The 22,905-nt window shown below is 46.7% G+C and overlaps 1 protein-coding gene across 1 annotated transcript in view; it reads right to left on the bottom strand.

The window, feature by feature from the left end:
- Positions 1–18,731, bottom strand: part of LOC120844825 — a gene marked incomplete at its 3' end in the record, with an annotated part of 35,133 nt that extends 16,402 nt beyond the window's left edge. Inside the window, exons 1-2 of the mRNA XM_040216777.3 lie at positions 18,330–18,731; positions 18,131–18,223 (exon numbers count right to left, since the gene is read on the bottom strand). Coding sequence (XP_040072711.3) covers positions 18,131–18,223; positions 18,330–18,731 — 495 coding nt within the window. The remainder of the gene's footprint in view (positions 1–18,130; positions 18,224–18,329) is intronic.
- Between the last annotated feature and the right edge of the window lie 4,174 nt (positions 18,732–22,905).

Here is a 22,905-nt window from a genome sequence, read left to right as displayed (position 1 = left end):
GTCGAAATTATTTGAATAAACCACCGCTGCCACCATTTGTGACGTTGCTATCCGTCACAACACCTGAGTGTGTGTATGTTATAGAGGGTCGTTTCAAATCAGGAGACCTTGTGAATATGAACAAGTTTTACTTTGAGAATTAGAATAAAATTAAGAAATCCGGAAGAAAACGTAGGAAAAATAAGAAAGTAAACTGGAATAAATGAAGAAAAAATACTATCTACACGTGTCATAGTCCGTAGATATCCAGAGATCAACGTAGGTGACTCAGTCAGTGTTCGTCAGCATCACTCACAGTCAGCCGTCTTCCTTCTGTGTCTGCTCGTCGCGGGGGAAGAATGGAGATCGACGTCGATCGGGACCCCTTCGCAAAGACCCAGGGCCGATGACGGCGTCTGTTCAGGCTTCCGAAGGTCGGCTTCCACCGCCTGCCCAACCGGCCCTTTTTTTTGGTCCTCTTCTTCTTTCTTCTCTTCCGCTTCTTCTTTCTTCTCTACCCCCACCGTCACACCATTCTCGCACACCACAACGTGACCTTGGGGGGTCAAATGACCTGGAGGTCATTTGACCTTGGGGTGACCTTGGGGGGTCACATGACCTTGGGGTAACCTTGGTTACGCCGACGGCGACGGCGACGCCGACGCCGCTCAAGCCGGAAACGGACGCTTAATGGTACGTTTACACCTGAGAAGAAATCCGCTGCCGCGGGAGCGGATCCGCTCCCGGCGGCGGCGGCGACGAGCTGGTTGTGTTTACATCTATTGCCTTCGAGCAGTGGCGGCAGCGCCGGCTGCGGCAGCAGTTCCCGTAACGTCTCGCCATATGTGACGAGAAGGCGCGAGAGTTCCCGCCTCGGCTCTCTCTCCCGGGCGTTGCTGCTCCCGGAAGAACGCGCACTCGTGACGTAGGCAGCGTCGCGCTGCGCAAGAATGTCACATCCGGTCAGCGGAACGCCTCGTTCGGCGGCAGAAATAGATCCCGGACCTATACGGCTCGCCGCCGCGTTTTCCGCCCAGCGTTTCGCCCCAGCGGCAAAAGCTGGGCGGATCCGCAAGTGTAAACGTACCATAAGAGCTGCGTTCTAAAAAGTGAAAGCCGCTTACAACTCCGTGTAACGCCGAATCGGAACGCAGCTCTTGAGGAGGAGGAGGGAAGGGTACTGAGGGGAGGGTAGACCCCTCCTCCTCCCCTCATTCTTTAATATGCTCCGGGGGGTCACCTGACCTCGGGGGGAAGGGGTCACGTGACTTCGGGGGGGGGGGGTGTCGCGTGACTTCGGGAAGGGAGGGGGGGTCACGTGACCTCGGTGAGGGGGGCCACGTAACCTCGGGGGGTCACGTGACCTTGGGGGGGTAACGTGGGGTCACGTGGGGGTCACCTTGGGGGTCACGTGACCTTGAGGTGGCCTTGGGAGGGGTCACGTGACTTGGGGGTCACGTGACCTTAAGAGGGGTCACGCGACCTCGGGGGTCACGTGACCTTGGGGTGACCTGGGTGTCACGTGACTTTGGGGTGACCTTGGGAGGGGTCACGTGACCTTGGGGTTACCTTGGTGGGTCACGAGACCTTGGGGTGACCTTGGTTACGCCGACTGCGACGGCGACGCCGACGCCGCTCAAGCCGGAAACGGGCGCCTAAGAGCTGCGCTCTAAAACAGCACTGCTGTTCCGCTTTGTGGTGACTATCGAGTGACCGTGAACCCCAACATAAAAGTACAGTATACCACTACCTATTGCCTGTTCTTAAGTACATTTTTGCGCCCTTAGTTGGTGGCACTGTTTTCACAGTACTAGACCGTTCCAAGGCATACTTGCAACTCAAAGTCGACAAGAAAGCGCGAGAGCTGCTAACTGTGAACACTAACATGGGCCTGTTCAGGTTCCGGAGATTGCCGTATGGGGTAGCAAGGGCACCCGCCATGTTTCAGGGAGTCATGGATCCGATCCTACAAGGTATACCTGGCACCGCATGTTACTTGGGTGATGTGCTCGTTGCTGGCAAAGACCGCAAAGAATGCTACACCCGCGTAAAGCAGGTGCTTCTGAATCTGAGCACTCACGGCATCCGAGTGAATGTTGGAAAATGCAAGATCCTTCAGATCCAAGTACAGTACTTAAGACACGTGCTGGATAGTAGAGGATTACATCCAACAGAAGAAAACGTGGAGGCGATTCAAAGCCCCCGAACCAACGAACCTGACCCAGCTTAAGGCATTTTTAGGCCTTGTGAACTATTACGCCAGGTATCTGCGAAATTTGGCTACTTTGCTTGAGCCTATGCAAGCCCTTCGGCGACAAAGCAATGAGTGGGAATGGTCAAGCCAATGTGCTAACAGGTTTAACGCGTGTAAAAAGCTTCTTTGTGAGAGCCAGATCTTGGAGCTGTATGATGTGCACAAAGAGATTCAACTTGCATGTGACGCATCGGCGTATTATCTTGGCGCGTGTTGTCCCACGTAGTGGACGGTGTCAAAAAACCAATTCCATTTGCATCTAGATCGATGTCGCCTGCAGAGCGTAACTATGCCCACACCGAGAAAGAGGCGCTTGCAATTGTGTTTGGAGTTAAAAAGTTTCAGATGTACTTGTATGGACGCACCTTCAAGGTGGTAACGGACCACCAGCCGTTGACGGTATTTTCTGAAAATAAGCGACCCGCTAGTGCAGTGGCTGTGGCCCGCATTCATCGCTGGCTGACATTCCTGGCAGACTACAGTTACCGCATTGTTTACAGGTCGGGGAAAACCATCAATAACGCTGATGGCCTGTCAAGGCTACCCCTGCCCAGTAGGACTGACAACTCAGATGAGATATTTTATTTCTCTCCTGCGAGTGAACGTCCAGCAACCTCGAAAGATGTCGAACGGGAGACAACAAAAGACAAAGTCTTGAGCGCTGTACGAGAAATGACCTGTCGAGGATGGCCTCAAAGGGTATCTGATAAGTATCAGCCATTTTTCGTTCGAAGGTTTGATTAATTGTCCCAAAGTCCCTCCAAGGTCACATGCTTCGCATGTTGCATGAGTAACACATGGGCATCACAAAGATGAAAGCAGTCGCTAAATCCAAGTTCTGGTGGCCAGGCATGGACAAAGCTCTCGAAGATGTAGCGAAGCGATGCGGTGTGCGCCAGAGCGTTGTGTCGATTGGACAGCCTGCCCCACTGCAACCATTGCGATGGGGTACTAACAAGTAGGAAATGGTACATTTAGACTTTGCAGAGAAGGAAGGCAAGACTTGGTTGCTTGCGGCGTACTCTTTCTAAATGGGGTTAGAAGTTAAGATAATGACATCAACCACCGCGCAGCAAACCATCAAGACAGTCAGGGGATGGCTTGCAGCCCACGGACTACCAGTAGAGATTGTCATTGACAATGGACCGCAAATTCGCTCAGAAGAGTTCACCGATTTTCTGCGTAGCAACGGTGTGAAGCACACCCTCACCCTACCTTATTATCTAAAATCAAACGGCGCAGCAGATCGGGCTGTTCAAACAGTAAAGAAATCACTGTTGAAACAACTTCTAGAGGACCAGCAGCAAATCAGAAAAGGTATGTGCAACATCGCGTTGACAACTTCCTCTTTGCGTATAGAACTTCTCCGCACACCTTCACAGACAAAAATCCCGCTGAGTTGTACTTGGGAAGGAAACTAAGGACGAGGTTGTCTCTTGTACAACCAGACATGAAAATGGCTATGCAGGAAAAGGTTGAGAAAACCAAGTGTGCCGCTGATAAGCGAAAGTGTGCACCGAAAGTGTTCTCGGTGGGTGACTGCGTGTTCGTGAGAACGGTGCGTGGAAAAACTGTGAAGTGGTGGCAAAAAACAATCAAAAGTGTCAAGTCTCTAATGACTTGGTGATCTGGTGTTGGTGAACGGACAAGTGCGTTTTGTGCATGTTGACCATCTGAGGCGGTCGTTTCAAGAATGCAGCTCTGAAAGGCCATTTGAGGCGCGTGTCATTGCCTCATGATGATGATGTATGTGATGCTTCTGCTCCTTGTGAGCCCCCCACGGTTCAAGCCGGTCATGCGGACACTCAGAGTTCAGATGTGGCCAGTAACACATCACCACATCCAGCTTACTAAGGGTCGCCTACTCATGTCACTGTAGCACTAAGGCGTAGTACCAGGACTAGGTGTCTGCCTGATCGATTTGGACATGAGTGATTCTAATCCTAAGCGGAAGGAAGTTGTTGTAACCTAGTTTCGGTTTCTATATATTAATCTGAGTAGTTCCGATGCTGCCTGGAGTGACTGCCTGTACATAGTTTCATGCCACGCGCATCACGTGACACCTATGCTTGGGTTCTGGAACATAAAGATGTCTCCGATGTCTCCTTGAGTACCCGGCCTCCCATTTCATCGAACGATACAACAAAGGGGAAGGTAGATTTTGATAGTGGCGGCATATTAAGATATTCAAATAGTTAGTTGCAGAATTCGAGGGAGAGGGCGATGCCTGAAACCAAGCTAAAAAAAAAAAAAGCTTAGAATGTGCGGTGTGAGTTAGGATACACCGGATAAAAGGTTTTGAGGCACGAAGTGTCACACCAAAAGGCATAAAATTCGGGTGGCGTATAGTTTAATCCGCGTTGTAAACTACACATGCTCACACTGGAAGAGAAATGCAGGTACTCTTACAAATATCTGCAGCAAAAAGTACTAAACTGTGGCAGAAAGCAATGGCGTCACAGCTCTGTGGCGGAAAGCAATGTCGTCACAGCTGAGTTGCTAGGCCACTTGCTTCCAGGAACTCTAAAAGTGCTCGAAAGGTGTGTTCTGCGAGGCGCTTGCCCCCGTTCGGGATCATTAGTTGGCTGGGCGTTGTCACCGACGTGCGGGATGTTTGCAGGGCAGTGTGAAACATAGTTCGAGCGCTGCCGTATTTTGGACACCACCATGGCACGTGTTCGGTGTCCTATAGGGTCCCGCAGCTGTCGCAGTTCGGACTGTTTTTGCGTGAAATATTGTGCAACGTTTTTGCCGTAAAGGGCCGCCTGCTCTCAGGCGATGCAGAAGGCAAGACTCCTTTCGGCTGAGTTTCGACTCCGGTAGGGGAGGAGGAGCATTGCCAGAGGCGACACCGTCATGAGGATGTCCCATTCTTGTGTTCAGATGGAAAAGACCTTTGGCTTCACCGAATTGGGGGATGAAGTATTCTGGGGTCTCCTAGCCATGAGCCTTAGCGGCCAGAGAGTCCACCTGCTCGTTGCCTTTGATGCCACAGTGAGATAAAATCCATTGAAATGCTAGCCTCTGTCCCTTGGCTTCAACTTTGCGGCTTCATGAACGCTTCCTTTGCAAGTGGTGGAGCATCTTCCAGGTTTTCAAGATGACAAAGGGAACTTCTGTAATCTGTTAGTATAAATGCCGCTCGAGGCTCAAGTACAAGCAGCGCCTCCAGAGCCTTGCAGATAGCTACTAGTTCCGCAGTTGACGCTGTACGAAAGTTAAGCCTACCAGCTTGCTGTACCGCCATGGACGGGGTCAGAAATGCCGGTGTAGATGTTGCTGTTTCGGGCTTAGTCGACTCATCAGTGAAGTCATGTAGCCAACCATTATACCATCTATCTAGGTGATCCATATCGAGGGAACGAGCTACGATGGGAGCGACAGATGACTTTCGCTCGAAGAAAGGTGAAGTTTCGGTCACATTCAACGGTGGTAAGGTTGTGTGGGGTGGCGTCGGTGAGAATCGTCTTTTGGATGGTCTGATGTAGTCCTCGAATTCTATTGTGACAGTTCCAAGGCAGGATTGCGGCCGTTAGCGGAGTTTGGATAGAAGAGATGTCGCCGACAAGGCGTCTTGGAGTCGCACTAGATGGCGCATTGCTCTTTTTGTTTTGTGAAGCGAGATCGGGTTTTCCCTTGCCTCATCTAGCGTCGCTACATTTGCAGAGAATCGTGGAAGCCCAAGGCACAGTCGCAGCGCGCATATATGAAATTGCTCCAACTGCTGTATTTCGGGTCGGCCAAGGCTAAGAAGTGGTACAGCGTACTCTTGAGAGGATGAGTCCTTGGTACAGAGCTAGAAGGCCCTGTGGTGAGAGGCCTGAGTTCTTTCGCCGGAAGCAGCGAAGAACGCTCATCAGCTGACGACACTGGATGAGTAGTCGCTTGGCTTCAGGGCGCCAGGTCACGTTGCTATCGATCAGGACGCCCAGGTATCGTTGAGTCATAACATGCTGAAGAGGGATGCTACCTATCTTCAGAGCATTAGCTACGGGTCGGCTGGGTGTTTCGTTTGGACGGTAGCACAGAAACGCTGTTTTTGTGACAGTAAGAGTGAGCCCGAGGTCTTCTGTGGTCTTCACAACCTCGTCAAGTGCTATTTGCAGCTGTGAGCCGATACTTTTTTAAGCCCTTGAAGGACCGACGCACCAGAGTGCTGCATCGTCAGCGTATATCGCAATGTGCAGAGTTGCAGGAGACTTGGGTAATGCCTTCAGAGAAAACGGAAGGGCGGCCATAGCAAGGTTAAAGAGGAAAGGACTTAAAATACTTCCCTGAGAAACACCTTGTGTCATCGAACGACTGCTGCTGACGGCGTCAGAAACTCGTACAAAATAAGATCTTCCTGTAAGGAAGGCGCACACGTAGCTGTACAATCTTCCTGTAATGGCGAAATGTCGTAGCCGCTGGAGAATTGTTGCATCAGGTAGAGCGTCAAATGCCTTGTGCATATTTAGGAACACACAATACACTGTCTGGTGAAATGCTCGTGCCTCCTCCAAAGTGGATGCTAAATCGCCAATTGCATCGGCAGTGCAGCGTTTAGCGTGAAATCCACAAAGTTCATCAGGCAGCGCACCTGTAGTCTCCATATACCAGGTTAGCCTACGTAACACAAGTCGCTCCATGAGCTTTCCTACGCAGCTTGTCAGCGAGATGGGACGGTACGAGTCAAGTGATTGCGCTTGCTTTCCTGGTTTGCGTATAGGCACAACAGTAGACGCTAACCAGGCTCCAGGAATCTTAGCTGTGCGCCATACAACATTAAATGCCTCTAGTATGGCCAAGTACTGTAATCTGTCAAGATTTCGTAGTGCCTGGTAAGTTACCCCATCAGGTCCTGGAGCACTTTTGCGTCGACACCGACGGAATGCGAACTCAAGCTTTGAGATGGTGAAGTCTGAATCGAGAGCAAATGAGGCCAGCTTCTACTATTCGCACTGGATTCCCTACCAGCCTGGTAACCTGGAGGTAGTGAAATAGGTGTCGCGAAGGCATCAGCAAGTAGTTCAGCCGTATCCTGCATTGTATGGCCAAAAGCAATTGCTAGACCTGCGATTGGATGACTTCACATTTTTCTCTATGATGGTGTCTGGGCCATCTTCCATGCACGTGAAATACCTGACGCTGATCCTAGGGAAGAGCAACGTTGGTCCCATTGGTGCCGTTGGAGCCGGGATGTGTGCCGGCGGAAAGCCGCATCAAGTTGTGGGTCCCTTATTCAATCTGCGGGATTGCTCGTTCTGCGAGCTCACCGCTCGGCTCTCCTTCGGGCCGCCCGCAGCTTGAGGTACGTGAGGTCGGGACTAAGATGGGTGATAGGAACACGGATCGTTTTCGTAGCCAGGGATACATCGTGAGCAATTGCAGGGTATGGATCTCCTCCAAGTTTAACCACATGTCCTCCCATGTGAGCCCTAATTGCATCCCCATTGGTGACGCGTACCTCTTTGTACATTGGCGTCGGAGGTCTTGGTGAAGTGACTATTATGGGAACATGGTCGCTTCCCCATGTGTTGGGTTGAGCATTCCACTCTGCTCTTATACTCGGTAAAACAAAAGAGAGATCCAAGACACTCTGTTTAGCTCACGGTCTTACAAAAGTTTCATTCCGTCATTCAGCGCTTGAAGGTGTAAGGACGATGCTACAATCTCGGGTGAATTCCTCTTCGTGTAGTCTGCCTGTCGCCCTATAGCTTGTTATAGGCATTAAAATCTCCACAGATAACAAGGTGCTCCGTAGAGGCATGTTCCATCTCGCGTAGCTCTTCGGCATCCCAGCAGACGTTTGGAGGAACGTAGACACTAATGATAGATAGTGTAGACACTAATGATAGTGTAGACACTAATGAAACCGACATATTCCGCTGCTGCTTTTGCGATTGAGGATAAGTCTAGGGGTTCTTGATAAATGCTTGCCCGGACGAATAGTGCCGCCCGAGACTGGCCGTCGTTTTGTTTTGATGCATTTAGGTATATCACATATGGCGCAAGTCTGCAATCTCCAAGACAAATACGTGGCTCTTGAAGGGCCAGAATGTCTACACTGTTAGAAAATTCCATCAATCTACGTGGAAAAACCGAATAGAACATGTGCCGTTTTCTGGAAATGCACATAATATGCTGTTTGCTTTCAAGAACGGGAACTGTACCATATGCATTGAAATGTGCTATTTAAGCAATAAGTATGAGCTTATCCGTATCAATAAAAAAAGCCTTACAAGATTACAGTTTATAGTCTGTTCAACTGGTATAAGCGAATTGAACGCGCCCAAAAGTGCCGGATATCCAGGAATTTTTATGGAACTCAATCAGACCGCGGAAGTGCAGCGCCCGTGAGCCGAGTTACGCCGCGCGAAGGAAGACATCTCTCTCTCGCGCATGCGCAAGCCGCTGCCGGCCGGCGTGGGCCCGGGTAGAGCACTATATAGCTCCTTCGGAGCAGAGTGGCGTAAAGTTTTCACATGTACCGCCAACCATTGTTGTGGAAATGCGCAAGACACGTGCCACGAGCGGGTGCTCCGTCGCCATTCGCTTCCAAGGGCCGCTCATTTCAATGCTGTGCCGCCATTTGCTTCCAAGGGCCGCTCGAGACCTGGGCCATGTGCGCTCGCGCATTTGGCGCTACTTGCAAAGACAAACGAAAACATATCGAGGGGCTTTAGAGTAGCGCAGAGTCGTTTATTGAGAGAGTTTGGCCATACATTGGTTTGAATAGGCGAGCATCTCGGGACTAACCACAGGCCTCGAAACAGCGCCTAGTGGTGGTCGCGAGCTCTAGATTTGAGACACGACTAATTTAAGCCGTTTTAGCGTTGCTAGAGTGATAAGGTTTAACTCTCGGTGACTGAAAACTTTGTGCATGTGAGGTTTTCGTCACGCCAATATTCAAGTGTAGAAAAAACGAACGTGCGCTCCAAACCAGGGCCGACTTCCTAGAAACAGCGTCTCAGCTGAGACGGGGAAAGAAAGCACTGCCAAAGCCAGCGCACGAGCCGAGCGGGACTCCGCGTCTCAAGACGCTCGCGCGCCCCACCTTTTGCACTGTTTTTTTTTTTCTTCAGCCAGTCTCAGGACGCTGTTCTAGCTAGCCGGCCAGAGCGAACAAACATCAGCAGTGCAGACAAAGGCAGGGGCACGAGCGCGTGGCTTTGGAAAGTGCCTCTATATGCACGAGTTCTCGTACAAACAAAAGCGTTTTGCTGAGCTAGGCTCACGCGCCTGTACCTTTGTCTTCATTGCCGACATTTGTGAGATGGAGTAGAGAGGCCGAGATTGAACGCTTCTATTTCACGCTTTAAATTTCGTTTGCAATATTGTGACGTCGTGGTCTCCTGATTGGTTGACGGTGTGTCACAAATTTAGTTTACGCTTCAAGCGTGAGGGGAATATTCGGCGCTGGCGGAAGCCTTTGCTCCGCCTATTGGCCAAACTCTCCCAATACACGGCTCTGGAGTAGCGCAATCTAGAACGCCGTCTCTCGGCGACTAGCGGCGAACGCCCGCGTTCCAACTGCGGTCAGAAATGCAAGGAGAACGTGAAAAAATCGTTGTTTCTTCAGTTTTGTGGGGATGTGCGGAATGGAAATCATTTTTGACATAATAATGAAACATTTTCGAATAATATGCGATAAGTTTTGTGCCATACAAGGACGTAACTTTTTTTAAAAAATTGCCTGAGCGGCATCATGCAGCAGACGACACGGCGACCTCACACCATTCACGTGACCCGCTCCGGCCAACCCGAAAAGCCCATCTCCGCTGCGAGCAAAAATCGTCTGCTTCAAACGCCATTGCCTTGGAAATTGCCTTCTCAAAATTTGCACACGCATCCGATATTATTAAAACTTTGATAAAGTGTTTAGCGCTTTATACTAACTTCACGACAGGCTAGTTTTGAAAAATGTGAACTCGCCGTTAGTTTTTTAATCAGCCGTGTTATGTAGATCTCCATGTATTCTCCCATAGGGCGGGCCGCCTCCTGGAACCCGAAGTACCACGTGGCTCGCACCGAGCCGCTCTGTCGGCCATGTTGTCGGCAAAACACGGGGTTCAAAGGATTGCGCTACTCTGCTCCGTAGGAGCTATATAGTGCTCTAGGCCCGGGGGCTGCGGAATGCTGCTACCCGTTCGGAAGGCGAGTTTGGCGTTGTTGTCGCGTCGTCAGCGGCGTTCTACGGTGCGTTGACGGCTTCGTTTTCCAAGGTACGTATACGTTAAGTTGTTCCTAACACCAGTGTTAGTTTACTATCTCTAAAGGTGTCGTATATTCCAAGTTCGGGATGCCCATCGTGCAGCGTCTCGTCTTCCCAGCCGCATAAGACTAGGCCTTTTATAGTTCCTGATTCGGGGCGACATACTGCCCGACCCTATTTAGTAGTTGGGCACTAGGAGAGCACGGTTTCCGCAATATTCCCGCATTATTACGCCAAGCCGCTGTAAACATGCGTGACTTAAGCGTGTTTCACATGCAGCGATTTTGGCCGCGATTTCTGCCGTCGCGGCGCTCGTGCCACTGAATTGCTGGTGCTGGCTAAAGTCACTAAATCCTGGGAAAGTAACGCCAAGCTCCCCGTGTAGTAGCCATCTTGGTCCGTGAAATGAGCAATTTCTCCTTGACCCCTCCGTTCTTGGTGAGCCGATCTAGATTCGCTGCTGACGTGTAGCTTTATGAAGTGGTTTTGTGTATACCGAGATTTTGCTAACCACACACCCGCGAAACAGGCGTACATCTTCGTACCAGCACCAGATGCTGTGTCGGTGCTTGGAGGCACTGAAAAATAAGTTTACTGTATTGAAATAAGCAATAAGAACAATATAATTCTAAGAGATCCATGGAGATAGGCCTGAATAATAAGTTGATTGCATACAGAGTGCCAAAGACTCTTATATTGGCGAGGAACGCCTTCAGTACGATGATGCTCTATGGTAATCTTAGCGCGACTGGTTTAGAACGACCCTCTAGACGCTTCGAAGACTTAAATGGACCAAGATGGCGATTTCATTGGCAACGTAGACCAATTAGCCAATCGCCCTGCTAGGTTTGGGTCGCCTGTATGTTCGTATCTGTTTGTGTCCGGCTAGCAGGTAGGGAAGGCAATGGCGCTACTTTCCCAGGATCCAGTGACTTTAGTACTGGCCAGAGCGCCGCGACGGCAGAAATCCCGCCGCTCTAGGGCCAAAACCGCTGCATGTGAACTAGGCTTTAAGCGCGTCGAATTAAACTAGATTCGCCGCTAACTTCAACCTCACATTGTTCAAAGTTCAGCGCTTGATCGGGGAGGGGGATGGGGCAATTGGAGAATGAGGGAAGATCGGATTAGAAGACGTGAACATTGGTCATTTATGTTTTAAGGAACGAAGTATATTCCTAAGGTCGAAAGCGTAATATATTCTCAATACAGCGTTCAATTAAAAAGGCTTGTTTTTAACTTTTTTTTTTTTTTTTATGCGTTTGAAAGGCATAGCGGAGCACTGCGTTTCTCAGCTTCTCGACCGTGTGAGAGTTCTTGGCAGCTTTTCGAATATGCGGTCAAATAAAGGTGGCACCTGCTTGATGCAGAGAAACAATGCAGGCTTTTGCATCTTAGGAATAGCTACGCATTATCGTGCGATATTTTGAGTCGCCCAGTAAACTTATCCGCGCTGTGCCAGTAATCAATCATCGTCTTGCTAATGCTCGTGTGCGCGCCGCGGATGCTCCGTCACTCCAGGTGTTTTGTGGACTAAATTGATGGCATTTTTTCGGGACTGATATTTCTGAAATAACTCGGCCTAGGGTGCCTTCATGTGCGTTTTGCTTAGGGTGGTGGCATCTCGCCATTTTGTCAAACACGTTTATTTTTATTTTTTGTTCAGAAGCGCGTGACAGAGCGTGTCCCGGCACGCGTTTGTGGCGCTGACTGTGCTATGGCGACATTTTTTTGTTTTCGTCGATTTCTTTGTATTTTCCCCGTGAGCGCGTGCTGTCAGCATCTGGTACTACAAAGGGTGGCATCACCCTAAACAGAGGGACATTGAGGCACCCTAACTCGGGCTACTGATAGACGAATATACTTCGAAATTACCCCGGTCGAGTCGAAACCTCTAATGTAATAGGTGGTATTCACTCGACGACACATTGGAGCTCTCTGAGCGCTGCGCATGCTCAGAGTGAACTCCCGCTTATGGCGTGAGAGGGAGACCCTTTTTATGTAGAGTATTGCTACACGCACGGCGTCGTGCAGCTCTACTGGAAGTTGCTGTACTCACGACGCGCGTTAACGTTCTTTCATTGGACGAGTCGAATCCTGGCCATAGTGGCAGAGCTTTGCTCTGCCAATACAAATTACTGCACAGCCCTCAAACAAATATTTTCGCTATCGTGACCTAACCAACCACGCAATTTACGAGCTTGCTTGTGAATATGCGACCAGACTCGCGCATTGTGCATGCAGCCTCGCACATTCATGAGCATGCTCGTGAATTGTAATTGGGTTTTGCGTGTCAAGTTCCCTTTTTTTAGAGGATGGGATTTGACTTGTTTTCATCGCGTATCAAGTTCATTCACCGCAACGGAGTGCGGTTTTGCGTTGTGAATTAAAGGAAGATACTATACATATCACCAGAATAAAGCGATCAAACTCATGGGTATACATGCTAACCGGAAGAAACTGAAAATCTCCCCAGATAAAAACTGAAAAGGTGTGCCATGTTTGAAAATAGTATAACTCCCAAAAGTCCTAGGTATTAATGCTCTCAAACACAATTGCAATCATAAACGTTTGGTTCAGCGTTCCTTTATGACTAAAAATATCTACTTTTTTTCAGGCAGAAGCATCTTCAACTGCCACTGGATGGCACCAGGTGCTTCGAAGGCGTCAGCTTCTTCTCTGCTACGGAGCTGATGTACACCACATACTGTTGTCTCAACCTAAAGTACTCTGCTGAGCTGCCAGCAGCGTTGAAGTTCGTTTAGAGATAACTATGAATGTGCCTTTCAGTTATGAAAATTTGCACTGTGAATTTGCTTTGGAAAAATGTATCGTATGGACAGTTCTAAATCCTTCAAGTGGTTGAATTGTCAAGTGGATATTGCATTTCGTGAAGAAATAAATAGGCGATTTATTTTTGTCTGGGAAGCAGCAATAACTGATAAGTAATTTTTGACAGCGTTAATGACATAAAAGGCCGTTAGCAATAAATTATATACCTAATCTGTTATCGTGTCCTTGCCAACATCCTAAGCAGTTTGGCATACCTTTGAATGGTGGTTTGCTCCTCAACGTATTTCCGGCAAAGCCAATTGGGCTCAGAATTGGAGATTTCGAAGACTGTATACGCGACTTATTTTTTGAAAGATACTAATTTTCCCGAATCGCCTACAATTAAAAAGAAAAAAAAAAAAGAAATAGGTCCCGCGAACGATTCTGGTAAAATGTAAACACATTGGAATCTATATTGGGATCCCGCCGCATCGCGAAAATTAGAACCCGCGAATTATTCCAAATCTTCAACTTTTACCTCAATCGCGAAATATTGAGCCCGCGAAAAATAAGTCATTTACAGTATAGGGTACAAGTCAAAAAGTTCAAACACTGTTTTCCTTTGGCAATGTGCAATGTTTCCGAAACTTGTAGGAACACACAAACTGTTATTACCTCATAAACGTGCTAACTTGTCGGTGGCCGAACGCTTAATGCTACAATTTTGTGCGGTACGTCATAGATTGATGTAATCTTAAGAGGTAATACAGTCGCGTGTTCCTTTGCTGAGTACTGTGCATATACAGGATTTTTTTTATTCTTACAGATTTGTTTAAAGAAAGCCATGAAAGCTACACTCATGCGGTTTGTGCGAGTGAGTTATACGCCCAGGGGGACATTGTGTGGGTGGCTAATCTTTGCAATAAGTCAGCTAATTAATTAAAATTGGTTAACTTTTTAATTAGTGAAAATAGACATATGGTTCCAATTAAAAACTTTCTAAGTGTTATCGAAAGCCATTAAATGAGTCATTTTCAGAAACACTTTAAGCGCGTGAGAAGTGTAGTAGTACAATAAAGTTACCACTTGTGGAGCACGAGGCTAGCGGTTGCGGTAAGGCGCCCGCGCGATTTTTCCGTCTCTTAGCTAGCCCCAGCCTTGTACCTGCTCCACGAGTAGTAACTTCAGCACACTGTTGCGCTTTTCACGCGCTCAAAGTCCTTCAAAAATTACTGATCCAGGGGATCTGAACGACGCTCAGCAAATATCTAATTGGAAACATACGACTACTTCCACTAATTAAAATATAATTAACGAATTTCAATTAATTAGCCGACTTATCGCGAAGAGTAGCCACCCCGGTAATGTCCCCCTGGGCGTATAACTCACTCGCACAAACCGCGTAAGTGTAGCTTTCATGACTTTTCTTTAAACAAATCTATAAAGAAAAAAAACAACAAAAAAACAGCATAGCAGACGCATAACGATTCCTCGAACGTATTGCAGTATTCCCATGTAAATATTAAGGGTTTCATTCAGCTTGGTCACACTGTCGCTGAGGCATTGCCAATTACATCAAGCAAAGTGTCTTACCTTCGACAGCAATTTGGAAAAAAATATGTTTTGTAGAGCAGAATATTCGCCTTAGGGTTTGTGTTTGTTTGGCACCTTCAACAGCAACCTGGAACATGTTGAACCATGTTTTTGTTGAAACTTTACACTAAGAAAGGCAAAGATCTAATGTTAATGTGCTGCTTTCTAGTCACCCTTATTTACAATTCGCTTGGCAATTCGCAATTCGCTTTACAATTCGTTACTCACATTAATTGGATGTGCTGCGGGGAGGACCGCTTCTTTTTAAATCCTATTATTATGTTGCAATATAATGAATAAATATGAATCTGGTACTCAGATATATTGTCATATAGAACCAATACTAGAATTTATGCATCCTACGGTACGTGCAACTTATATTTTAACCCGCCTTAGTATCACTCAGCTGCAAATGCATGGGCCCTTGTTCTGCAGGGGCACATAAATATACCTGTGACCGGGCTATGCTTATCAGTTAGAATAAGTAATATGAACCAAAAGACATGAATGTTCAGTGTTCTAATATTAAGCACAATATTCTGCTTAAGCACTTCAGGGAAGCTTTTTTTTTAATATTGCATTGACTGGCACTCTGAATTTCTTTTTTTAACCGAAGTATTGTTGTGTACAACGTTACTAGGCAGGCGAGCTGGTTAATATGACATTCTACAACCCGGGATGGAGGTTACGTAGACATACGTCTCAATTGAGATGGATGTGTTTGTCCTCCTTTGTAGCCTCCGTCTCGGGTTGTAGAATGTCTTAGCGTTCTGTGCTCACGCAAGTTCCGAAATGTGCGCAGTTATTACTGAGAACTAATGCCAGTGGGGGGAAATGTTTTTTTTTTTGTACAACCAAAATTTGTTTTGATGCAAGGATCAGACTTGGAGGCTCATGGTGTGTGCACGGACTGTCCAGATTAGGGGCGTTTGTCTCGGCTTGAAAGTATACTATAGTCAAGATTTAGAATTCGTTCAGATTGCATTACTAACCGATAGAGAAGTTAAAGAAGGAGTCAGGAACTCCTTAGCTTCTGTTAGACATCTTCCTCTAAATAATCCCGCCCATTATTTAAGTGCTTTTTCTTTCAGGCAACTTGTGGCAATGAACCCACAGGAGGGGCCCCGGCAGTCTTGAAGAAAAGTTGCTCTGGTGCGTCTGAAGGCGCAGGGAGCCCTCCAAGAGTTCTCGAAGTTCCGAAAGAAGTGGAAAGAAAATTCGGTGCTTGTTTAGATTAATTTTTTTTTCTATCGTTAATATTACTATTTGTTGTCATAGGCCAAGATGGTTCTTTTCGAGGTGTAGCTTGTCAGCATAATTTTTGTGACATTTTTCTTTAGTAGACTGCTCGCTTTGATATTTCTTTTTATGGCTGAGCTGCCCCAAATATATTTGCGGCATGAAATGTTTTCTTATTGTGTATGTGTTCTAGTCATTTAAAAAAAATAATAAATGTAAATATTTTTGAAGCAGCAAACTGTTCAGTCTTCTTCGCAAGGGGTCCGTTGCTATGGTTTGGAACCAAAACGACCAAGCGTGAAATTAGTTTTATAAGGATGTTTACAAATGTTTATATGCCTTTATCCCCGTCCCTACATGTACAATGATCTCTAAACTTGACGTAGCATGAGAGCACTTTCTCATAGCATTCCTGGCTGTTCTATTAAGTATGTATGTCACAGATTCATTGTTCTGTTTTTCAGGTTAGCGCTCGCATTAGATACGACAGTTCAAATTTTCCATACAAATTTGGGGAACATTTCCGCATTGCAGGTAATTTTATGTTGCAAAGACTTGCATCAAGTTGCGCCTGCAAACTGTCAGGAGATCCCTGTTTTGCATGTCACATATCAACCTTTTTAAGGAGAAGCTTGGCATGTGACATACAAAGCCCGGATGGACTCGTGAATAGCGGCAGTAACATAAAATGGGGCGAGTACTATCACAAACAAGACTGAACTTTTTCCGTAAGTACAAGAAATGTAACCTTGTCATTTTGGACGCACTGGAACATGTGATGTACTTCGTAAAAATGGTACTCGTTCTAGCATGGCTTGCAACCGAACATGTGCTGCTGTGTGCCATGATGGTACATTTCCTGTAGCATACGCTACTTGTTCCGTGATGATCGTGTATGGATCTTATTCTGGCTGCCCATACAACAACAACATGTCCCGTACTAAAGAAGTATGGAACATGTTCTGTAGTCCGGTAATACAGTACATGTTGTGGCAACAAGGTTAGCATGTATGTGTCCCATACTTTGACAGGAGTTTTTCTAACAGTGTATTTTGTTTGACAGAAGGTACTGGCGAAGGTCAGGAAGACGAGATCTAATGCCACGTACGTTTCATTGGAGCACAGTGGGTAGTTTAGGTTTTCTACTTTGGGGTTTTCGAAATCTTCCGTTGTGGCTCACTGTTGTTTGGTGAAATAGATGTCCAACTGGTCAATGACGAATTGAATCACACATTGTAGACCACATGCCCATGGTATTTGTAGGGGTGTGAGAAAAGAACATGCCATATGGGCAGCGGTTTTGACAATGAACAGCAAGTCCACATCTGGAGTCGGTAACGAAGATGGCTTTAGATTTTTGGCATTCGTTGTTGGAGGCTTGAAATTGCAAATGTTCTCCTGGGAAGGCGTATGTGCTTGGTGAGTATCACACTCCATTTCCTCCGGTATAGGGTCGTTGCTGTGTGCAACAGTTTGCTTTCGTGGAAGGGACTTTGGTAGAGTGCGAGGCGACTGTTGAATTCCTTTTGCTATCATTGACTGTGTAGTGCCGGTGACGGATGCTGAGGCGGATGTTGAAGCGCATGATGCTGGAACAACTCCTTTAGCTTCCAGAACAGAAATTTTCTCGGGCACGAAGTATTTCTTTGTAGCCCCTCTCTCCAGAGCTCTTTGGCAAGGGGTCGAAGCGCCGTCCTGCGTGGGATTACTTTTGGGGTTCTGTATAGCTGCTCGTGCAGTCCGGAGATCGACAGAGTTCACCTTCGACTAGTGAAGAATGTCTCGTTCATTCTTCCATTTCTGGAATTTTGGGATGTTGCCTTATGCTCTTCTCCACAGTTCACGCATTTGATAGTCGTGGAGGTGCATTTCTGTTTTGTTTTTTCGTCAATTGTTGGACGGTTCTCACCCCAGTGGTTGCAAGCAACGGAACGCTTGAACTTGACAGCATAGTGTACGAAGCCTCCACACCGGTAGCATTGACTCGGTCGGTGGTGGAATTCCATCACTGGATGCTGGAATTGCCGCAGAAGAACATGGCTTGGAAGTTTGCTTCCACGAAATGTGATTCATACGCTCTCAGTGGAGCCGAAACGACGTACTCGAGCGATTTCCGTATCAGACCGCAGTCGTCCAGCAATTTTTGTTTCAGGATGTACTACGTCGACGTTCTTGATCACACCTTCGACTGTGACCTGCAAGACCCTCGTACGCCTTCACTGGAGGTCCGCCGGGGCGTGTGCATTTGAGCAGTGCTCTTGTGTTGAATCCATTTCTCACATACATGGCAATTAAGCTCACACGCACATTTGGTCTGATTTGGTCAATGCACTCGGGGCAGAGAAAATCTAAACCGTCTGACAGATTTAGGCTGCTCAGACTGCTGATGCGGTCACCTTCTTTTGTTGGCACAAATATTACGGTGAGGCTTTCGGTCCGGGGAGCGTCTTTTTCTGAGTCTTGACTGGATGTTTCCTTGTACCGACGTTTTCGGGGAGCACAGGCTGGATACCATTCGCCACCGTCGTCAAGAGCAGCATCCGGGTTTGGAATCTGGCCGTCCGGACAATCCTGGGCGTCCATTAGGATTGGGTCATTGTCCGTAGTTGGAGGGATCTTACTAATGATGGCTTGGATGTTGGGGCTCAAGTTGCTGTTCTGATCCGTGTTCTGCTCAGCGTTGTCGTGGTTGGCGTTAGGCATGATCGGCCGCCGGCCGAAGTGGTTACCCACTCCGGAACGAGGTGGAAGACGTTGTAGAGGCCTCTTGGTTAGTTGGGAATGCAGGAATGACAAAGATTGAGTGAGAAACAACCAAAATTGCGGAGGTCTGGAAAAGCTGGACTGCTGTCAAGGTCATTTTCTTCTTCCTTCTGCTTTGCGTGCGTGCTTCATTTGTTTTTGTATGTTTATACAGCGTAAAGTTAGTCTGCCTCAACTGGTGACGTGCTGTGCCATTCTCGTTCTTGTGTCTCGTCCTTTGCTGACTTGTGCTGTGACTTCTCATTTGCTGACTTTGCTGTGACTTGTACTGCATCCTTCTCTTTCTTGTGTCGCGTCCTTTGCGCTACAGTTTTTATAATGGGGACTTGTCTCTCAGCTGTAGATGAGCAATTTATTCAGTGCAATACAGCCGCTAGCCTGGGTTTCTTAACGTGTACCACGCACTAGTGATACGCGACCGCACGCCGGTACGATGCTCATTCAGATCAAAACGGGCTGGGGCGTGGATTGATTGCTACATTTGCTTGAGGCTTATCGGTGCCGATTGTTCCTTTTTGTCGCTCTAGGGAACTAGGGCATAATATACAAGAACCATTTGTGTCCCATTTTACTCTTCCATTGGGAGGAATCTTTGCGCTTCTCTTTACTTGGTCATGTCATCTTATTTGGTGGCAGAAGTGGACGGCCGGAGGAAATATTCCTTCAGGGTACGGGAGTGCAAAATATAAAACAGGAGTCGCATGTAACGCTCAAGCTACGATCAGTGCTTCTGGAAATCTCAATAGACCCTTTCAAAAGTTTGACCTCTGTTGAAAGTTGTGGAATTTCAGCACAATTACGGGTACAAGTGTTAGGTTTTTGTGTTCGATTGCACTTCCGCTGAAAAAGTGCTCGTGCCGCGGGAGCGCAAGCCAAAATTGTAAACTTGCGCTTGCAGCATTTCTGATTATCATTCAAAGTTTCAGATTCTCACGTTCCGCAATATCGGTTGTTCCGGCATTGTGCAGTGGTTCAGCCGACGTCCCCATAAGTCTAATATCATCAAAACAAATAGAACTAACATTGTGGACGCATGTGATATTTACATAGACAAAATACACTTGGCAGCAAAAAAAAATAAAAAATAAAAAATACTATGGTCTTATTTTTTTGACAAGTTTTCTTAACTGAAATAAATCCTAAATGTGTAAACAACATAACCTCTTATCCTTACAGTGTGAGGTTCAGGTGGACGTCGTTCATGAAGACATTTTTTATTTCTTTTTTTATAGCTTGATCCAGCTGACATCACGTTCTCAAACTTTCGTGCTCTATTCCAACTCCTGGTGTAACATTCTCACGGCGTTTCAGCTTAACGCGATACGTAATTTATTCACACGGGCCAAAAAACACGACTTTCTCAAAATCATTAGGTGCAGACACCGCACGCACTCATTTCTTTTGTATAAGTAATTAAAAGTAAATAATCAAAATAAGAACTGTTTGAAAGCACCATAGACTTTTGCTCTCAAACAGTTATAAGGCTGGAGACGCCGGCACGTTCTGCACGTGTAACTAGATTTCAGGAAGCTCCTAGCGAAAGGCCTGAAAACATTCTGAAGGCGGAAGTTTTGTTTATTCTATTTTTCGGTATCCTCTATTAGCGCGCGTGGCTACAAGCGTGGCTGGCAAGCACCTTAATATCGTGCAGGGCTGAACATGAATACCGTAATATGTATTTCAAAAAAACAAAAAAAAAAAAACAAAAAAACTGAATACATAGCAAAGACGGCTAAAATACTTATTTCGGATAAAAATTATTTTATGAGGCATTATTTTAGATATTTCTCTAATTTGTAGACCTGGTTGGGTGGCTAATGGATATAAGAAACAAAAACGAAGCTTGATGAATGTTATTTTAGACCATTTACAGGAACGTTTATTTACCAACAAACAAGCTCTTACTGTAAGAAACAAATTGAATTTTGACGCTTGCGTTTTGGCACCCAAAACAACTTTCTTGTAAATTTTACACTCTCGTTTTGCGGATTGGTAAGAAAACCAAGCGGACCTCCAAAAGGTGGAAAATACCTTTATACGGTATTTTGCACCTTGTTCATGATATAAGTATCATGAACAAGTAAAGATCAACCGAGACACTTATCTTAGAAACATAACCAATATATCAGCTAGATTAAATCATTCCAAAGCATTGCAGTCGTATCTGCCCAGAATCGATGTTTTCAAGTATTCCTTTTTTGCAAATACAATTAACGACTGGAATAAGCTTCCCGAACATATCGTAAGTCACAACGATGTTTCACTGTTCGAAGATGCCGTTAGACTTTTTTACTCTGTTTAAAGAGTGAGCATTATGCCTTGGTGTTATTTTGTCTTTTTTTTTTTCTCTTTTTGGGGTTAAATATGTATATATTACGTGATATTTAAATATTGTACTGCTTTTTTTGTGTGTATAGTGTTTTTGTACACGGCACGTTCCCTCAGTTATTAGTTATTGGTGATGATTTTTGTCAGTATATTGTCATTGTTAAATTTATTATCACTTTTTACGTGCATTTAGTGCTCTTGTTTTCTATTTAGCGCTCTCGGCGCGTTTTGTATTTAAACTTGTAATTACTTTATTGTTCGTAGCTCTGTTGGAGGTATGAGTCATATTCTTTTTTGTGTGTGTGTGTGTTTGTTCCTCCCTGCCACGGCCCCACGGGCCAGCAGTATGTACAAATAAATAAATAAATAAATAAATAAATACCAAAGGTGAAGCTAACGTTAGGTGAAACGTAGGTTTTTTCTTCTTTTTTACCCTTCTAATTTTTAGGCAAACTCACATGAATGTCTAAATCAGCTTAGTGTCGTCATGAACAATCTCGAGAGTCCATTATGCTCTTGTCTGTTATGAACACCACTTTCAGCAGTGATCTTACTATATCACGGGAATGAACCGGTGCTATCTTATCTGTCTGGACGAATTCAATCCACACCCCTGCCCGTTCCGATCTGGATGAACATTGCACAAGCTTGCGGTCATGTACCACTACTGCGTGGTGCACGTTAAAGATTTTAGGCAAGCAGTTTAAACTGCAGTGGGTAAATTGCTTATCTACTGCTGAGTGACAAGTCTCCCGTTGAGGCAGACTAAGTTTAGGCAGTATGAACATACCCACACCCCATTTTCTTTTTTGCCTGGACAAGGGCCATTTCATGTGGTTGCGTTTGTCTTGCAAGTAGCGTTAAATGCTCCAGTGCACGAGGCCCGTGGCTTGAGCAGCCCTTGGAAGCAGTTGTCGGTGCAGCACGGAAATAAGCGGCCCTTGGAAGCGATGGCGGCTTAGCACCCGCCCCTGGCACGTGTCTTGCGCGTTTCCACAACAATGGCTGGCGGTACTTGATGATGAGGACAGCATTTATTTTACCATAGATGGTGTCAGGGAAGAGGGAATGTTGAGAAAGCCTTCCCCCCTCCGTCCTCAGTCTGCGGCCAGGAGTCCTTGTTCCTTGGCGGCGGCCTCGGCCATCTGGACCGGACGGATCTGTTCTCCAGGGTCCGAGCACGGTCTCCCACTGCTCGGAGGTTCTAATGTTTAACATTAAAATTCGAGCTCCATTTCTGTTGTTTCTATGTTTTTTTTTCTTTTTCTTTTTTTAAAGAAACAAGCCCAGACCATATGTTGCAGGTTGGCCCTGTGCCCGCAATGCTTACATGCGCTGGAGTAAAGCCCCAGATAGCAGCGACTGTACGCCACTGGGTTTGGAAATGTATTAGTTTGAAGAAGGCACCACGCCACTGCCTGCCATTTCGACAGAGTCCTGTCTGCTGCTAGGTATTTAGCCCTTCCCAGCCTGTAGTGGTTAATCACGTTCCGATAGGCAACCAGCCTGTCTCTGTCGGACCGGCGGAACGAATGTGCGTCAAAGATGTTGGTGACGTCGGCCCGGTCGGTTAAGCCTCGAGCCGCGTCATGCGCCTTTTCGTTCCCCGGGAGGCCAGAGTGAGCTGGCGCCCACACGATTTAAACTGCCCGAACTCGATCTCCTTCGAAACCGGTCTGTAGAAATTTGAGTGCCTCGCACGAGATGCGTCCCCTCGTGAAATTTAAAATTGCCGGCTTGGAGTCGCTTACTATGAATTTGATCCGGGAGGACGAGGTCATGGCCA

Source organism: Ixodes scapularis, unplaced genomic scaffold (assembly GCF_016920785.2).
Source record: "Ixodes scapularis isolate PalLabHiFi unplaced genomic scaffold, ASM1692078v2 PGA_scaffold3__209_contigs__length_174095766, whole genome shotgun sequence".
Taxonomy (NCBI): Eukaryota; Metazoa; Arthropoda; class Arachnida; order Ixodida; family Ixodidae; genus Ixodes; species Ixodes scapularis.
Note: the sequence above shows the minus strand (reverse complement) of the source record. Positions and strands in the feature narration are given on the sequence as shown.